The sequence below is a fragment of the Trachurus trachurus genome (assembly GCF_905171665.1).
Source record: "Trachurus trachurus genome assembly, chromosome: 16".
NCBI classification, from domain to species: domain Eukaryota; kingdom Metazoa; phylum Chordata; class Actinopteri; order Carangiformes; family Carangidae; genus Trachurus; species Trachurus trachurus.
In genome coordinates this window covers 7,599,283-7,615,637 of record NC_139902.1, presented here as the reverse complement: position 1 = coordinate 7,615,637, position 16,355 = coordinate 7,599,283, and the positions used below count along the sequence as shown (strand labels likewise).

Genomic DNA, 16,355 nt, shown 5'->3' with positions numbered 1-16,355 from the left:
TTATCCATCCTCACAACCTCTGCAGGAACTAGAGCGAGATGTTGTTATCAGTCCAGATCTGTTTTAACTACAGTCTGGCCCTATATAGAATTTTAAATGGCTATCTTTCATATTTATTGGATATCTGGTTCTCTATTAATTCAGTCATCTATATCTGTCTTGTGGGAAGGACCTATTTACGCGGGGGGAATCAACCGTGCAGTCACTGGGGCTTGTGCTTACTGTGCATTTTTACCTCCTTTCTCCAGTGTGCTGCTGCCTCATCGTTTCTTATTATCTCCCCCTCTCCATTTCCCTCTCTCTCTCTCCTTCCCTCCATCTCTTTTATCCCTCCATTCCTCTTCCCTCTGCCTCCGTCTGTCGTGCGAGTAGAAGTTCACTAAGGAGGCCCCTAAAGAAGATTTGGATGTCCTGATTCAGCCCTTGTTGGAGCACTGCAGCTCAGAGAAGATGAACACATGGCTCGGTATCTGACCTCTCTTCTTTTCTCTTCTCTTCTCTTCTCTTCTTTCTTTTTTTTTTACCCTTTCATTTCTCATTCATTCCCTTTTTGAGTCTTTGCCCTGCTCTGTTGTTTGAATATCTCTGTCACACACATGGACACACATATGCACACACACATACACACACGTCGCTGCCATTCACTCTGAATTAAACAGCCCCCGCCTCCCTCAGCCCCCGCCGCCCCCTTACACTTGATTTTTCTTCCTTTTTTTATTGCACTTGCTTTTCTTCCTCTTTGCTTCTGGTTTTGTCGGCCCACGCAGTCCCTCTCCCTCTCTCTCTCCCTCTCTCTCTCGCTGTCTGTCTCTGCTGTCTTTCTTAGCGTGGCAGCTCTTATGAAAGTATAATGGTGCTGAAATTCAAATAATGTGGGTCACAAACTGGGCCATTGCCCCATAGCATTTCCTTTCTCCGAGAAGAACAGATAGTGCTTTAAAATCAGGCGCTAAAAAGAAACAATGGACGGTCTGAAGAAGTGTCGGACTCACTCGGTCACACGGTTTCTCTTTTCTTCCCCCGCTTCGCTCATTTTCAACGTCATATCTTCTTTTCTCTGTCAGACCGTTGAGCTCTGACTGGATTTTCACACATTCAGCCCATATGTATTGTATCCACATTTTTGGGTTTTTCTATCTCTGCATAACAGAGTCACACTCTCTGCCTCAGTGGCCATGTTGAAGTGTTGACAGCGTTCACAGTTTGACAGTAGAAGCAAGCAATAGCATTGTTAAGCCATGTAAAGAAACAACTACAGTGTTGTATATAGTGTTAAACCTCCATAAAGCTGAGGGAGATGATGAATGAGTAATAATTTTGAGGTCACATACATAACCCATTTCTCCCAGTTTATTATTTTATAATTGTCTTGCTCTGCTCATTGATACTTTGCTTCTATATATTTAAGTGATTTGTTTTTATCACACTTTGTAAGTGTGTCTTGAGAAGTCTTATATACATTTATTAATAGTATCATTATTGAATGCCAATATCAGCATTCTAGCTTGATCATAAATGACAACACTAACATGATGATGCTGATTTTGTTTGAAGATATTCAGAAAAGAAACTTGAATTTGAGTCCACTATGGGTCTTAAAATTAGTGTAATCACTCATCTTATCAAACCCAAACTTTGTGCAAAATTCTATTTTCGAGTAAATCTGTGATGAAAGTGGGGTAGTTTTTTTTCACATTGGATAATGCAGGCACACAAATCATGCGTCACGTTGCTCACGATTCATCAGCCGCTGATATTGGATCCGTCATCCGTCAATCAAACGTCTGAGACACACACACACACCAAGCTCGGTCTCGCCCCAAACATTGCTCAATAACGACCAATCAAATTTGTTTTCCTTACTCGGGTAAACTCGTGTGGCAACTCATGGAAACTTGTAGAAGGAGGCGTGACAAACAGGACAAACGGCCATTTCTGAAAAAAACCTTTAAGCATGCTAACATTTGCTAGTTCACACTAAACAAAAAGTACAGCGTATGGATTTGCTGATTAATTGTGGATGCATAACTCACAACTCCAAATGTAAACCTCATGGTGGCGCTAAAGGAAGGGTCAGGGGATGTTTGGGATTCAGTCAACATCTGTACCGTATTTCATGGCAACACACCAAAACAGTTGCAGAGAGATGAAGATGAAAGGCGTAGCCACCTAGCAAGCACGCGGTAAAACGGCTAAAAAGCTGTGGTCAAAACTAAGGCGGTAAAAGCTGTTTTTAAACCACAGCAGAGATGTTCTGTCGGGCTAGAGAGCCGCTGTTTTGTGTTTTGCTTTGTACTTTTGAAATCTCCCGTCCTCAGTACACTTCACTGAATATGAACAAAATCTTAAAACAGGCCGGTTCTTTGATATCTCCGTCTGTCAGCATCTCTCTCCAATGCCCTACAACACGCGCAACAGATTCATTGTTACATCAAAAACCAAAGACGACATCTGAGTCCATAATACTACAGCAGAAGCCCTTGTTTCTCTGCATGCAACACATTAATCCTGGCACACATGTAACTTGATTACTGTTCCATTAAATAGTAAATCCTGTGCATCCTGACGTGCGTTTGCTCTTGTTCAGAAGATTCAAAGAAAACAGCTCTGTGGTTTTCGCTTTGACCTCGAGCTCGCGTCTTGTTGCCACTGCATCAGTACAATCACAGAATGTGGTTTACACACTCAGAGACAAATGGAGCCAAATGTTTAGTTTAATTTGAAAAATGACATTTGGAATGAAAAGCTAAATGCAGTGTAATCACACACACATTTACATGCAGTTTGGATATGTCATTAGTCATTTAGAATTTCATTTATGGCTTTTCAAACCGATGATCATTGGGCTCCATTTGACTGGTATTCACACGCAGGTGCTCCATTACCACGGTTACTGCTGTACGTACACGTCTGGTGGCGTCTCGCTCTCCTCTGACTCTTCTTCCTTCTCTCTCTCTCTTTCTCTGTTTCCTCTCTTCCTATAGGTGTGGTTTACGGCTACAAGGGTCTGCTGCTGCTGCTGGGCATATTTCTAGCTTACGAGACCAAGTCTGTCTCCACCGAGAAGATCAATGACCACCGGGCCGTGGGGATGGCTATTTACAACGTCGCTGTGAGTCCAAAAAAGAAACAACAGCGTCATGTCTACACCGAACCTGTTTCCTGTCGCTGCTGGTTTCTCTCTCTCTGTGCAAAGAGCAGTTTTTCGAGCACTCTGAATCGCATTAGAGCGGCAATAAGTACGTTTTTTTTATAGCACCAAATGACCGTAGTATATCTGCTGGGGGGTTAATCAATGCCGGCGCCTCCATGATTACTTTGCTCGGTGCTGAGGTTTCTGGCCTCCAGAGGACACTTTCCTGCTCACGTTAGAACAGAAACAGGCAACTGACCGGCATTTGGAGACATTTCAGCTGCAAAGCCTCACAAGCGTCGATCTCGGGGGGGGGGGGGGGGGCAGCTCGTTTCAGTCTCTGCTGGTCGTTTATAAAGTTAATGGAGTTCACAGATAACTTAATGCTCCTTTAATGCCTCTGTCGTGTATTTTTCTTATCCACATAGGTAACTGCCTAAAGGTTTCTACTTTCACCATTTTGCAGAAAAAAAAATCCCACCACAAGAGGTGAACAGAGAGAACAGCGGAATATAAATGACAACTTCTCCGTCTCTAAACAACCTTTGGGACGCTTGCCGAACATCACAGGTTGATGAGCTGGTATAAAATACTGAAGAGTAGGCTATACGTGCCGGTGTTTTGGTTGGAACAATATGAAAAACACAAACGGGGCTCAAGTATGAAATATTCAAGCTTTTCCACGAGTACATCTTGAGATTTTTATCCCGTAAAAGGCAGATTTCCATCCAGATCATAATCATAATAATAATTCTGCCATTGCAAACTGCCGTCATATGAATCATAAGTTTTGATGATTGTGGCGCCTGTGGTGCTGTGATGGCAACAGTCATATCTCAGGTCTCTTTTGTAAAATAAAAAGCTTGCTCTCAGTGGGACTTCCTCATGGTGAAATAAATGTTAACTGAAATCAATGAAACACAAAAGGCTGCAACACAAACCTTTATACTGGTGGAATCTCATGCAACTCCTGCTGCAGCTTTCAGCTTGTAGCTGAGTGCTTTGTCCTTTAGTGCTGAGCATATACAATATATAAAGTAGGAGTTTTGTATTATGTGTGTGTGCTGACGGCAGTACACAGGGCTGTGTATGCAGGTATCACCTTGCCCTATAGCAGGAATAGGTCTAAAAATGTACCCATCTGGGCACTAAAGCGCAGCGGTAAACACAGCCATCAGTTGTCAAAAAAATTTTCAGCGGCTGTTAATAGCAAGTGAATCATCTTAAAAGGAGGCACCTTGGATGCACTTTACACCCAAATAGCTGCCATTATGTTCACTTTGGCCACTTTAGACAAACACTCGCTGCCATTTCCTGTCACTCTTGACAGAGGGTAACTTTGAAATTGATGCAAAAATGTCTGGGGGGAAAACAGTTTCTGTCACTTTAACTGCCAGAGGAGTTTTTCTGTTTTGATCAAAGACGGGCAAACATTTTTCCTTTTAGTTTTTACAGCATTTCCTGTCCCATTAACACATAAAATGTGGAGGTGTCGGAAACCAGCGGCCCAACGCGTTATCAACTTCTACTTTGCAAACTAATAAATGGATTGATTTGTCCTCTTCTCATCAGGAATTTACCGCTGATCTATCGCTCCTGGTTATTTATGGCGACATTAAAACGCAGCTCATTTCTTCACATGGTTCCACGATATATGCGGCCGGTCTGGTGTTATTATTTCATGTTATGATATACACATTTCAGTTTTATGGCGATGTCAATAGTTAATGGTGTCTGTAAAGGGACCTCCTTCCTCTTTGCTAAGCTATGAGCTTCAGGCCCTGATGAGATGACAATGTGGTGATTGTCAGTGCGCTGTTGCTACTTCAGTCATGACTTTTTAATGCTGTTTTCACATGGGAGCCTTCCGCGGAATGATAAACAGATGCCTAATGCTTTTATGGATGTGATTTTTTTTTTCCTCCCCTCTCGTTCTCTCTCTCTACAACTCTACTTTATTCTCCTCTCTCTCTCTCTCTCCACTAACAACCCTCTGCCTTTTTCTCACTCTTTGCTTAACCCCCACCCGCACCTTTTCCCGTTCCTTTGTATTAACCTCCGACTTTTTCTCTCTGCCTCTGTGTCTCTCCATTTTTTCCCTTCCTGCAGGTGTTGTGCCTGATCACGGCTCCAGTGACTATGATCCTCACTTCGCAGCAGGACGCCTCCTTTGCCTTTGCCGCTCTAGCAATAGTCTTCTCTGCCTACATCACTCTGGTGGTGCTTTTCGTACCCAAGGTGCTTGTGACTCTTGACTGACACCTTTCTGAACTGCTGCACACACTGACAATTACAGTACACTCCAAAGGTCAAACATCCCAGTCTCAGTGTCTTTTTAGGAGGAGAGTCTATGTTTTGGACTGCACGGTGCATGACAATGATAAACTCCTGGAGGTGCGACATGCTCTGCACTCTGAAAATTCACCCAAACACATTTTGATGTTGAATTCAGTGCAGCAGTGGACTGTCTGTGGTATTAAATTAGCATCAGAAATGTCATCATACATAGTTAACATTGGTTTTTAGGAAAAAGGAAAACACGTCTGGCAGCAATAATCAGTTAATGCACATGAGCGCTGCTGCAGACCGCTGTGCAAACAGAGGGAAGAGTGCCACCTACAGAAATTCAAACACATCACAATATCGTCACCGCTGTTTGATTGTCAGGCTATTTTTGGGAGAGAGGCGCAGAGACAGCACAGCAACCAGTGCCTGGGATGTCGCCAAACTAAACTAAACTAAAAAAAATAGATAAATAATAAAAAGAAGTAGCAACGGTAGATGAAGTCCGGAGATGAAGACGTCCTGAGCCCACGAGTGCGAGACAATCGGCCGAAAGGGCAGCAGATATTAAAAAATATGTGTTCATATTCAATGCATGATTCATTGAGCGCGGCGCTCTCTCTCGGGCCTGATTTTCTTCTTTATTGACTTCTTGTTCCCGTGGCGGTTCAGATGCGGCGCCTGATCACCCGCGGCGAGTGGCAGTCGGAGCAGCAGGACACTCTGAAGACCGGCTCGTCCACCAACAACAACGACGAGGAGAAGTCCAGGCAGCTGGAGAGGGAGAACAGGGAGCTGCAGAAGATCATCCAGGAGGTGAGGACGGCGTACACGGCAGCACACTGTACCGGCACTCGCATCAATGTTATTATAGTATCATCATTATTAAATATTTACGTCCAAGAGTCATACACACCGCACATTTCCATATCATTTAACATTCTGAGTTTGTCCTGGAGGCAGACGCTGTACTATACATATATTCATGGACATAGAGACACACACATATTTTCATGTAGATAATGTGTTTTCTAATGTGGTTGCTACATACACACATCGGGACACACCATTCTTATAATGATAACTTAAAATGTTGACATACATACTGTACATGTTACCGTGCCTGTTACAACAGACTAATAACCAATGTGAATGAAAAAACTGCAGAGTTCAAGAGGCAAGAGCAAGAGAATAATTGTCTGTTTTTTTTTTACCTGAGGAAATGATATATCTCACATGAGGTACGTGCAAGGTTAGCACACTTCATAATGATTAATAAAGTTTATTGCCCTCCCACTGTATTGGTACGAAGCCAAGGTTAAAGCAGAGTCTGGAGCAGAGAGGAGGCGTTAAAGGATGAACTGAGAAAACTGAACTCCAGGAACTGTTTTTATTCGCTTATTCATTCATTTCATTGTTGGTATGACTTAAACTAGTACTACTTAAAGGGACAACGAGGAGTTTATATTTGGTTATAAAAGAGTCTCATTAATGTGGATGAATGTACGTTACCCACACTTGTTAATGGGTCCATTTTCGATAAATATATCGTTTTGTCTTTATTGTTATTTTGTTATTATTATTATTTAGTAGTCAACTCGCCCAGCATTTCCTATTTTCGGTTCCGGTGGGTCATGGGAATAACACCGCCGAGTCGCCATTTATGGTCGGAACTACGACAGTATCTGATCGTCTTCGGACCTCCGACTTTCATTCTTGATCAATAAAAACATTCTTGGCAAATGTTTTTGCTTTCGTCCGTCTTGCGCCGGTCCAAGAATTTCACCGTGCACGCGGAGGCTCATGGGAAATGTAGTGTGAAAACACTTCGCTTTCCAAAACTCCTTGTTGTCCCTTTAAGACTTTTACTCCGTACTAAAGAGACAAATGTACTTTTGACTATGACGTTCTCCTACATTGGCTACGTTAGATAAAGATTTGATTCAACCTGTTTTTAAAGGCCATTTCTGCAGTAAAAAAAAAAAAAATCATATTCATTCATAGACAGTAGAGAACATTTTCCCAGAAATTAATAAGCCATTGAACAGTTTTTAAAAGTATCGACTTCATCACTGGATAAGTCAAAGTAAAGATGTGACATAGATATTGCAGTAACATCTGGAGCATCAGAAGTGTCTGTACTGTGACTCAAGTGATGGAGCTGTGTGCCGTGTCCAACTCTGCAGTTAAACCACCTCATTCATCGTTTCTACACTGCTGATAAATGATAAACAGAGAGAGTTGACTGCAGCTCCTCTCATTCCGTCTTTAGAAAGAAGAGCGGGTGTCGGCGCTCCGCAACCAGCTGGCTGAGCGACAGGCTCTACGCAACCGCCGCCGACCCTCCACGGGCCAGAACCAGAACCACAACGCCCCGCCGCCCTCGTCCCAGCAGGACCCCAAGTCCCTGCTCCCCCCGCCGGGCTACCCCAACCCCACCACGGACAATCACTCCCTCCCGCCCTCCTTCTCCAACTCCTCCAACCTCTACCCAGCAGACAGCAAGATGAGCCGCAACCACTGTCACAACAGCCAGATCCCACTGCTGTATAAATAGGTGAGGCACGAGGGGGGAGAGAGAGAGAGAGAGAGAGAGGGGTGGGTGGGGGTGGGCTAAGGGAGGGCGGGGGGAGGGGGAGGGCAGTCGCACAGTGCACACGGGGGACACACAAAACACAAGGAGACACTGTGACTTTCACTGGTTGGGGGCGCAGAGCACAGCCGTGTAGTGACACTGTTTTAAACTACGGAGCGGAAGCACAATAAGTTCCCAGGAGTGGCTTCACACTCGGCAGCTTCAGGGAGAGTCACACAGGTAACACCCGTCTTCACAGTTTTGATCTCACTGTGTTCAACTCGGCAAACAAGGCACTTGTGACTGGTCGACACAGCAACAAGCACATCTGCAGGCGAGCAGCGCTCCGCGTCCTCTCGGGGGAGGACGAGCGAGTGGGCAGATCTCTTCAACATTCCTCTCCCTCATCCGTTTTCTCGTTCCGTTGTGGAGACGCCGCGTCCAGGATCTTGACAGGAAACGTTTGTGTTTGTGTCTTTGCTATATCGTCTCCACCTTTTGTCTTTCGAGTTTGTGACTAGACGAGCACCTGCAGTAGTGATTTATATCGTTCCGTAAATACCTGATCTGTTCTGTCATGGAGTCGTTGTTTGATTATTTGTTTACTTTTCCGGAGAGTCGTTTTAAAACTGAAATTCGTGAAGGGACAAAAGCAATGTACAGTTTTTTCCAATGTTTCCTCTGAAGAGCATCTGAACTCCACTGGTCTCACTGAAAAGTGATAACGTGCATTATGAAATAGCCATAACTTAGAGGGGGCCAAGGAGCTTGGCGTGTACGGACGTCTGTTGTCAGGACTGTGAGTCCAAGTAGAGAATTGCATCCTAAAATCCCAGACCTGCTGATGTATGAGTATTAGAGATGTAGTAGAGGAGAGAAGGATCAAAGCTTGCTGATGTTTAAGGACAATTTTGATAGTTTTGCCATTTGAAATAATGTTTTCCAATGTATTTTCTCAGATTGGTGTGGTATCTCTTTAGCAGTGCAGTGCAGTCGTAGCCATCTAATAAATCCCACAACCTGCACCCAGACCATGGTGCAGACATGAGTGACTGCTGCTGCAGCTGCCTGTCATGTTTTGTGGGTGAAAACCAAGAGGGATATAAGAATCCCAAAATCCCAAAATCCAAAACTTTGAATTCCAACTTGCCAGAAGAGAAGTTTGTACTTTCTGCCTCCTGAAGATGAAAGGCAGTTTATATTTCTACAACAGCGTGTGCTAAGGCGCGGGGCTTCTACGATGGCTGTTTCTGTAGATAGTCGGTGAAAGCACAGTTTTTATACATGTGAATCTGTTACATGTCATTATCGTGAGCCTTTTTATTTTAAAGGGATGTTTTTTGGTTTTTTAATGTTTTCCCATAACAGACAATCTGGATGGATACTCATGTTTTTTGGTTCTGTGTTTTTTTTTTTGTACTTTACTTTTTCTCATTTTGCCTTCCAATAACTGTAAATGTATCAAAGACGGATATAAGCAATGTGACATACTGTATTTATTCAGCAGTTAATCTGGATGTACTATTTCATTCATGAGCTATTTCCAGATTTTATAAAAACAACCTGAACAGCTTTATCAGCAGGTAAAACACTACTTTAACAGATGTTTTTAAATATACATGTATAATATATATGTACACACACTTCAATGTGCACTTTAAACTGAACAAACTATGGTTACTCCACTTTATGTTGCTGTTATTCTAATACATTTTAGCTCAGGGTATGGAGAAGGACAGTCATAAATGAATGAAATAGGCCATATTTATTAACTGTGCAGTTCATGGATCAGATAGTGTAACATATGAATGCAGAAATAATTTAGGAAATGTTCTATTATCTTGCACATATATGAAAACATATACATGGATTTGGGGATATTTGTATTCACTATATCTAAGATCTTAAATGTTAATATATTTCAGAGTATGTGTATGCAAATATATGGGTACCATGAATAAAATCATTGTTTTTTCACACAGTATGTTTGTGTTTCAGTGACACCTCCTCCTGCATCACCTCAGCCACATCCTATCTTCTCTTAAATCACAAATAATCAATTAGTTGTCTTTTTGTAAACATGAATGTATTGTCGGTAACACTGGATTAGATAAACACTTAATTCATCCATTATAAATGATTTTCCTACATTAATAATAAGTAATATGTCATTTACATACATAGTTATAAAGGTTTAACTATGGATTCATAAGCTAATCTATAACAGGATTGATTAATACTTTTTTAAAATGAGTATATGATAAATAAATAAAAAGATATTGTTTTTGATGAACACACTATGTGCTACTGGTTAGAAAGTGCATTAATAGATGTTTTTTTTTAACACTTATTACAATTATTAATCCTGCAATTCATGATCAATTTTAATAGTTACTGTTGATTAATGAAGTTTTATGAATGATAAATCCACCATTCATAAAGTATTAAAATACAATCATTAAACACATTAGAGATGAGCCTATCAATCGAGGGTTAAACATTTATGACTGTTTACAAGTGACATACTTATAACTATCAATGTAGGAGGACTGCGTTATAAATGATGATTTAACCATGCTTAACTGTCATTTAATAGTGTTTAGTTAAAATGAAGTAGTTCACGAACTTTAAATGTCTCGGTGAGGTGTGTGTTACAGCACCAAGCTTGTTAACGTCATCCACTAGATGTCACCAGTCCTTTATTGGTTTTCTGACTCATGACGACCTTTAAGTAATTAACTGTGCTGATGGTTTTCTCTAGATTGACCCACGGGAGTCAAAGAGTAAATAAACCCTGAGGGAGGAGATCATTAGCAGAAAGTGGGGAGGTGGTTTTCCCGCTGAGAGTCCAGCTGCAGACACCGGTGGGAACCTCATTAGTCATTACTGAGACAATAAGTGGATGTTTGTAGATAAACCGAACAGAAAAGACAAACTACTCCCAAGTGCTTCCGATATTTGTGTAATGTGTGTTTTTAGATGATGAACAATGCGCCCCCTCCCCAAAAAGAAAAGAAATAAATGAAACAGCCCCATGACCCCACAGAGACACACGCACTGTGCAGTCGTCACATGCACACTCCCTCTCCCATGTCGCGTCTTCTTTCCAGCTGACTGAGGCTGAAGTATGTGGTAACACAGGGAAAGTGGTTGGTGGAGAGGAGGGAGGCTGTGTGTCCATGTGTGTGTGTGTCTGTGTGTTTTGAGTGTGTGGGAGGGTGCGGGTGTGGGGAGGGGGGGAGTGTCGGTGGGGAAAACCCGCTCTGGGCTGAGGCTTCTGTGGGCCTCCACCTGACACAGCACTGAGTCGCACTCAAGAAAAGTAGGAAATTCCCCTCGTCTTGTCTGATCTAACAAAGGAAGTATTTGCTGGCTGGGGAGGAATTTCAGAGCAGCTTTCTGCCAAATAATAGAGCGAGTCTGTTGTAGTGTGTGCGCTCATGTGTGTGTGTGTGTGTGTGTGAGCTGCTGCCCTGGCTGGCTGGAGCTGTTTGCTGACTCAGCCACAACTTTCGCTTTGGTATCTGCGCTATGAAACCGTGTAATGACACAATATCACAAATGTTTGCTGATTTTTTGCTGTTGTTGTTCTCTTTTTAATCACATTTAAGTACATAAATAGAAATCTTTCAACACCTAACCCCCCACATTTTAAATAGAATAATAAATACAAATAAATACATAGAGGGTGCAATAGTACAGGGTAATAGTTATGTACACAATCCTCGAGCCTGAACTCTCTGAGGAGCTGTGTCGTCATCTGATACAGCAGAGAAAGTTTAGCCTCCTACAATCTCAGGTCGGCATAAATAATGTAGAAAAAGTGCAGAAAATACAAGTAATGTCGCAAACTGTTACAGTTCATAGACACTTTAGAAATCAACACGACTTTTTTTATCTCCATTGAGATTTCAACATTTCTATATCACCACGTGGATGAACGGTTTTCAAGATAAAACAAAATGTGTGGAGCTCCGAGTCTCCATTAGTATCACAGCAAAGAGTCGTTTCAAAGTGCAAACACACCAAAGAAAGTCTTTCCCTCGTCCGTGTCCACCTCTGACAGCTGGTTGGTCACCGTCCACAGTTTGTCTCCTTTGTTCAGCTGAAACACTGCACCCAGGTAAATGGCGTTGTACCAGCCCCGTCCGTCCCTGTAGCTGTCCTCCTCCTGGGCTGTGGTTTGGCACGCTGACCTCACCGCGCTCATCAGGGAGGCCTTGCCGCCCAGGGAGTCCGAGTACCGCCAGATCCTGTGGCTGAGAGGCCTGAAGCGCTTCAACGCCTCCTCCTCCTCCTCCTCGTCCACATCGCTGCAGAAGACTCTGAAGGAGGCCTGGCTGTAGACGAAGTAGAGGCCGGTCTGAGGGATGATGATCTGGTTGTCCTCCAGCCGGAAGCCGCCCTGAGTGAACGCCTGGCCCTGACCGCTCCTCCACTCCAGCTTGTCTTTGGACTTCTCGTCATCCTCATTGTAGCTACCTGGAGACAGAAGAAGAACAAGAAGTGTTACAACCTTGAAAAACGCTGGTTTCATTAGGAGAGTGGAAAGAAGAACTAATGCAACAACTTCCCTATTGTGCTCCTGGTTAATAAACCTCTTCAAAAGAGCAACCAATATCACACATGTGTGAAGAAAGAGTCTGAAAAGCCCATTGTTTGCTGAGAAGATCAAGGTAAAGCTGAGACTCACCTTCTAGATGGATGGCTGCCTTGGCTTTGCTGCTGATTCGCTTCAGGGTGTAGTGGGGCTCTGAAAACAGAAGGGCAAATGTGAGCTTGTCTCAAAAAGGACAAAAAAACCCCACTAAGACTCAAATATATCCCTCACAAGCCATCAGATGTTTCAAATGAGCGACCATGCATATAATCACCTGTTTTCTCAGCAGGGTTCTTCTCCTTTAGAGCTTCTGTATGTCCCGACTCGGTCTGGATCGGAGAGGAAGAAACAAACCGATTAGAGATGCACAGACATTTTAAAAAATATTTCACATCAAATTCATGGACAGAGCTTCTCCTCACCGTCATTTCTGACCCGTTCCAGTACCAGGCGAACAGCAGGACGCCTCCCGAACACAGGGTCAGGATGAGAAGGACCCCCAACACCTTCCATATCCACTCTGTGGACGACTTCTTCTCCACCAGAATCACCGTCCTGTCCTCCAGCGCCATCTCCACGTCGCTGGCTGTGGCCGTGTAGTCCACCATACTCATACTGTGCACGACTTGCTGCTTGATTGCTTTGGGAGGCTGAGTCTGATAACTGCACTTCTCTCTCTTTGTGTTGCTATTGTGTTAAGAGTGAACTTGTGCCACAGAGCTAGTTGTATTTATGCGGCCGCAGCTGCTTGAGCAGAAGGGAAACTCCAGTGATGTCACAGTGTAAGTGGAGACAGTGAAGGCAGCGCTCAGCAGCAGCAGCGGCAGAGCAGCAGCCGGGGCCACGGAGAGAAAACCAGCTGCGGCCGAGAGGGAAACAGAAGTCACAGAAATTTTAGTGGAGTTTCACCAGAGTGAGGAACCAAATGGGAGTCGTGGGTTTGTGATGGGGTAGTTTTTGGTGGCTGCTTTTGGCTTTAAAAAAAAATTACATAATGCTTGTGTGTCTATACAGTAACACACACACACAAATACACTCACATACACACACATGCACACGAGTAGGATAATTCATGTACAAACACGCACACTCAAAGTCATAAACACACATGTACAACATACTGAGTTAATTAGTGAGTGGAGCCACCCACAGAATATAAGATCTGTGTGTAACTGCTGAGGTTTACACTTCACCAACATTTTGAGGTCACATCAGACCAGATGTTTTGAAAAACCACAAGAATGCGAGATCACAGAGACAAGCAACCTGTTCATCGGCTATTTTGGTCACACTTTATACACAATCACAAACACACAGCAGATAGCAGTGTGTTTAAATGTACAACATTTGGCAGAAACGATAACTCACAGAAATATAATATGTAACGTTAATGCCTCTATGATGAATGATGTAACCATATGATTTATATATATATTATCATCACATGTATATTACCTGGATATATAGGCCTACATAGACACAAACATATTTGGACAAGATATATCTCTAAGTATCTATTAGGTTTAATATGATTTATATGTTCACATATAAAAATACAATACCCTACAACTATGACATTTGCATTTGAATACACACATTTCATACTGTATTTCGCTACTTGTCACTGTTTGTGTAGCAGCCTCCACACTGTGGGAGTTGTAGATGTTGATTGAGGGATTAACAAACGCCCCTTATCTGCTTACATCTACATTACAGTGTGTGATAAACCTCTGAATGCTAATCAAAGGGAAAGCGCTGCGGCTGGTGTGCAACATATTATCTTAAACGCATGATCTTTTCAGTCATGTTTTGTTATGCAGAAATCAAACTCTAACTTCCTGAATGAAAATATCTATACCAATATAAGGTAGCCTATAGATTTCTAATAATACAGTAGGGCTCCTGAAAACTGGTCGATACACAGTGAAAGCATGTGTGCACAAACAAAAGCAGAAGTAATAAATTATAAGTAAAGTAAAAGTTTGATGGAACTCTGAGGTAAATATTGATTTATTTTGACTTTCTCTAAGATGCCGCAGGAAAACCAAACCTGACTTTCTTTTTCCTTATGTCAAAGTGAATTTGCCCCACAGATCATTCCTAGAGTGAATCTGGAATGTGAAAAGAGAAAAGAAATCTGTGTGAAAGGAAAACTTGGCATCACTGGTCTTTCTGTTTCAGAACTGGGGGATGACGCAACTCGGTCAAAACCAGCCGACAAACAGGTTTTCACACTTCTCCTTGCTGTTGATTTTCTCAGAGGCACATGTAAACCCTGCCTCCTGGAAATAATATACTATAGGCTACTAATAATCGTTTCATTACTAATTCAGTATTAAAAAAAAACAGTGCTGCTGGTTTTGTGTCCCTTTGTTTTTGTCTTTTGTTGAAAATGTGTTTTCCTTGTCACTTTTTGCCTCTTTGTTGTCACTGTTCCTTGTGGTGGCCATTGTTCGTCTTTTGGTGATTGATTCTCTGGTTTTTGAGGTAACCTAATTTTCTGATCATTTCTAACCTCAGTGCGGTCGTTTTTAATCTTGGTGTGGGTGTGTTGTATGTGTTGTAGTAATTTTTGGTTTCTTTGTGGTTCTTTTCATCTCTTTGTGTTTGCATGTCTTATCATCATTTTTACGTCACCTAATAGTCGTTTTGTGTTTCTTTTTGGACGGTCGTGTGTCTTAAAATAAAAAAATTTTCAGGGATAAGTAGATTGAGCGTGATCAACAGAATGAAGTTCCTAATCACTGATCACCTTAAAATCACTTATCCATTTATATTCAGCGAATTACACCTCACCCTCTGACTCAAAGAGGGAACCATCAGATTTCTCTGAGGGCTGGTGCCACCCCTGCCCCCTCTAAGGGCTGCCCCTGCAGTGCGGCTTTGACTCAAGTGCTGCGACGTTGAATATTAACATTGTAGTTTTGAGCGTGTGCCTCACCGTAGAGTTGAAATCGCACCTCCGGTTCCGACCATGACTGTTTCCTTCCAACATGCAAATACAAACCAACCGCAAGATGCTGCAGGGATGAGATCATCGTCACCATCACCTTATAGTCGTTTTGTGTTTCTTTTTGGACAGTCGTGTGTCTTAAAATCAATTTTTTGAGCGTGATCAACAGAATGAAGTTCCTAATCACTGATCACCTTAAAATCAATCACCTATGGTTAATACACTTGATCTGTTTGTTCAGTCTGAGCCATGTCTACTTCTGGGTCCAAAGTTCAGATGGGGAACATGTTTGCAATAACTCTAACTAGAGGGCAATACAGGGCGAACGAAACAAGGAAACAAATGCCACTGGCAGCAGAGAGTGGATCGAGCCTGTATCAGAGATGTTCACTGGGTTGGCTCAGGCTAGTAGTAGGTGCTGGCTAATGTTAGCTGCGGTGAAACTTTGTTTTTGTTTTAATTGGTTGAGATTTGTACCTTGAAAAAAAAGTTACACCTTGATTTTGGTAAAAGCTGTTACTGAATCATGAGCATAGTGTTGCACAGCGACAGAGACATGAAGCGTTGTGGTAACTGTGTCAGCAGAATTTGTAGTCGTAGTATTTGAGGTCAAAGAGAAGGAAAAAAATCTGCAGGTGCGCAGAGTCTGTTTTACAAATCACGAACGAAGGAACATACTGTATATACGCTCGCATTTGTGCTACAGATGCTGCAGTGAAATGAAGAGGCCACTCCGTCTAACACTACACACGCAACAACACGTATGTGCTGCCTTCTTACTGTAACCACAGGTTCAGTGTTACTCAGTCTG

The 16,355-nt window shown here is 42.6% G+C and overlaps 2 protein-coding genes across 2 annotated transcripts in view; one reads left to right on the top strand and one right to left on the bottom strand.

The window, feature by feature from the left end:
• gabbr1a (gamma-aminobutyric acid (GABA) B receptor, 1a) overlaps positions 1-7,973 on the top strand; it is a gene marked incomplete at both ends in the record, with an annotated part of 72,466 nt that extends 64,493 nt beyond the window's left edge. Inside the window, 5 exons of the mRNA XM_083990484.1 lie at positions 373-466; positions 2,985-3,112; positions 5,243-5,371; positions 6,089-6,232; positions 7,689-7,973. Coding sequence (XP_083846610.1) covers positions 373-466; positions 2,985-3,112; positions 5,243-5,371; positions 6,089-6,232; positions 7,689-7,973 — 780 coding nt within the window. The remainder of the gene's footprint in view (positions 1-372; positions 467-2,984; positions 3,113-5,242; positions 5,372-6,088; positions 6,233-7,688) is intronic.
• A 3,714-nt stretch (positions 7,974-11,687) lies between these two features.
• tnfb (tumor necrosis factor b (TNF superfamily, member 2)) lies at positions 11,688-13,339 on the bottom strand. The gene is made up of 4 exons (XM_083988870.1): positions 13,014-13,339; positions 12,866-12,920; positions 12,685-12,744; positions 11,688-12,473 (listed from the first exon to the last, which is right to left on the bottom strand). Exons 1-4 carry the CDS (start codon positions 13,203-13,205, stop codon positions 12,001-12,003), a joined length of 780 nt encoding a protein of 259 aa, XP_083844996.1. The 5' UTR covers positions 13,206-13,339; the 3' UTR covers positions 11,688-12,000.
• Between the last annotated feature and the right edge of the window lie 3,016 nt (positions 13,340-16,355).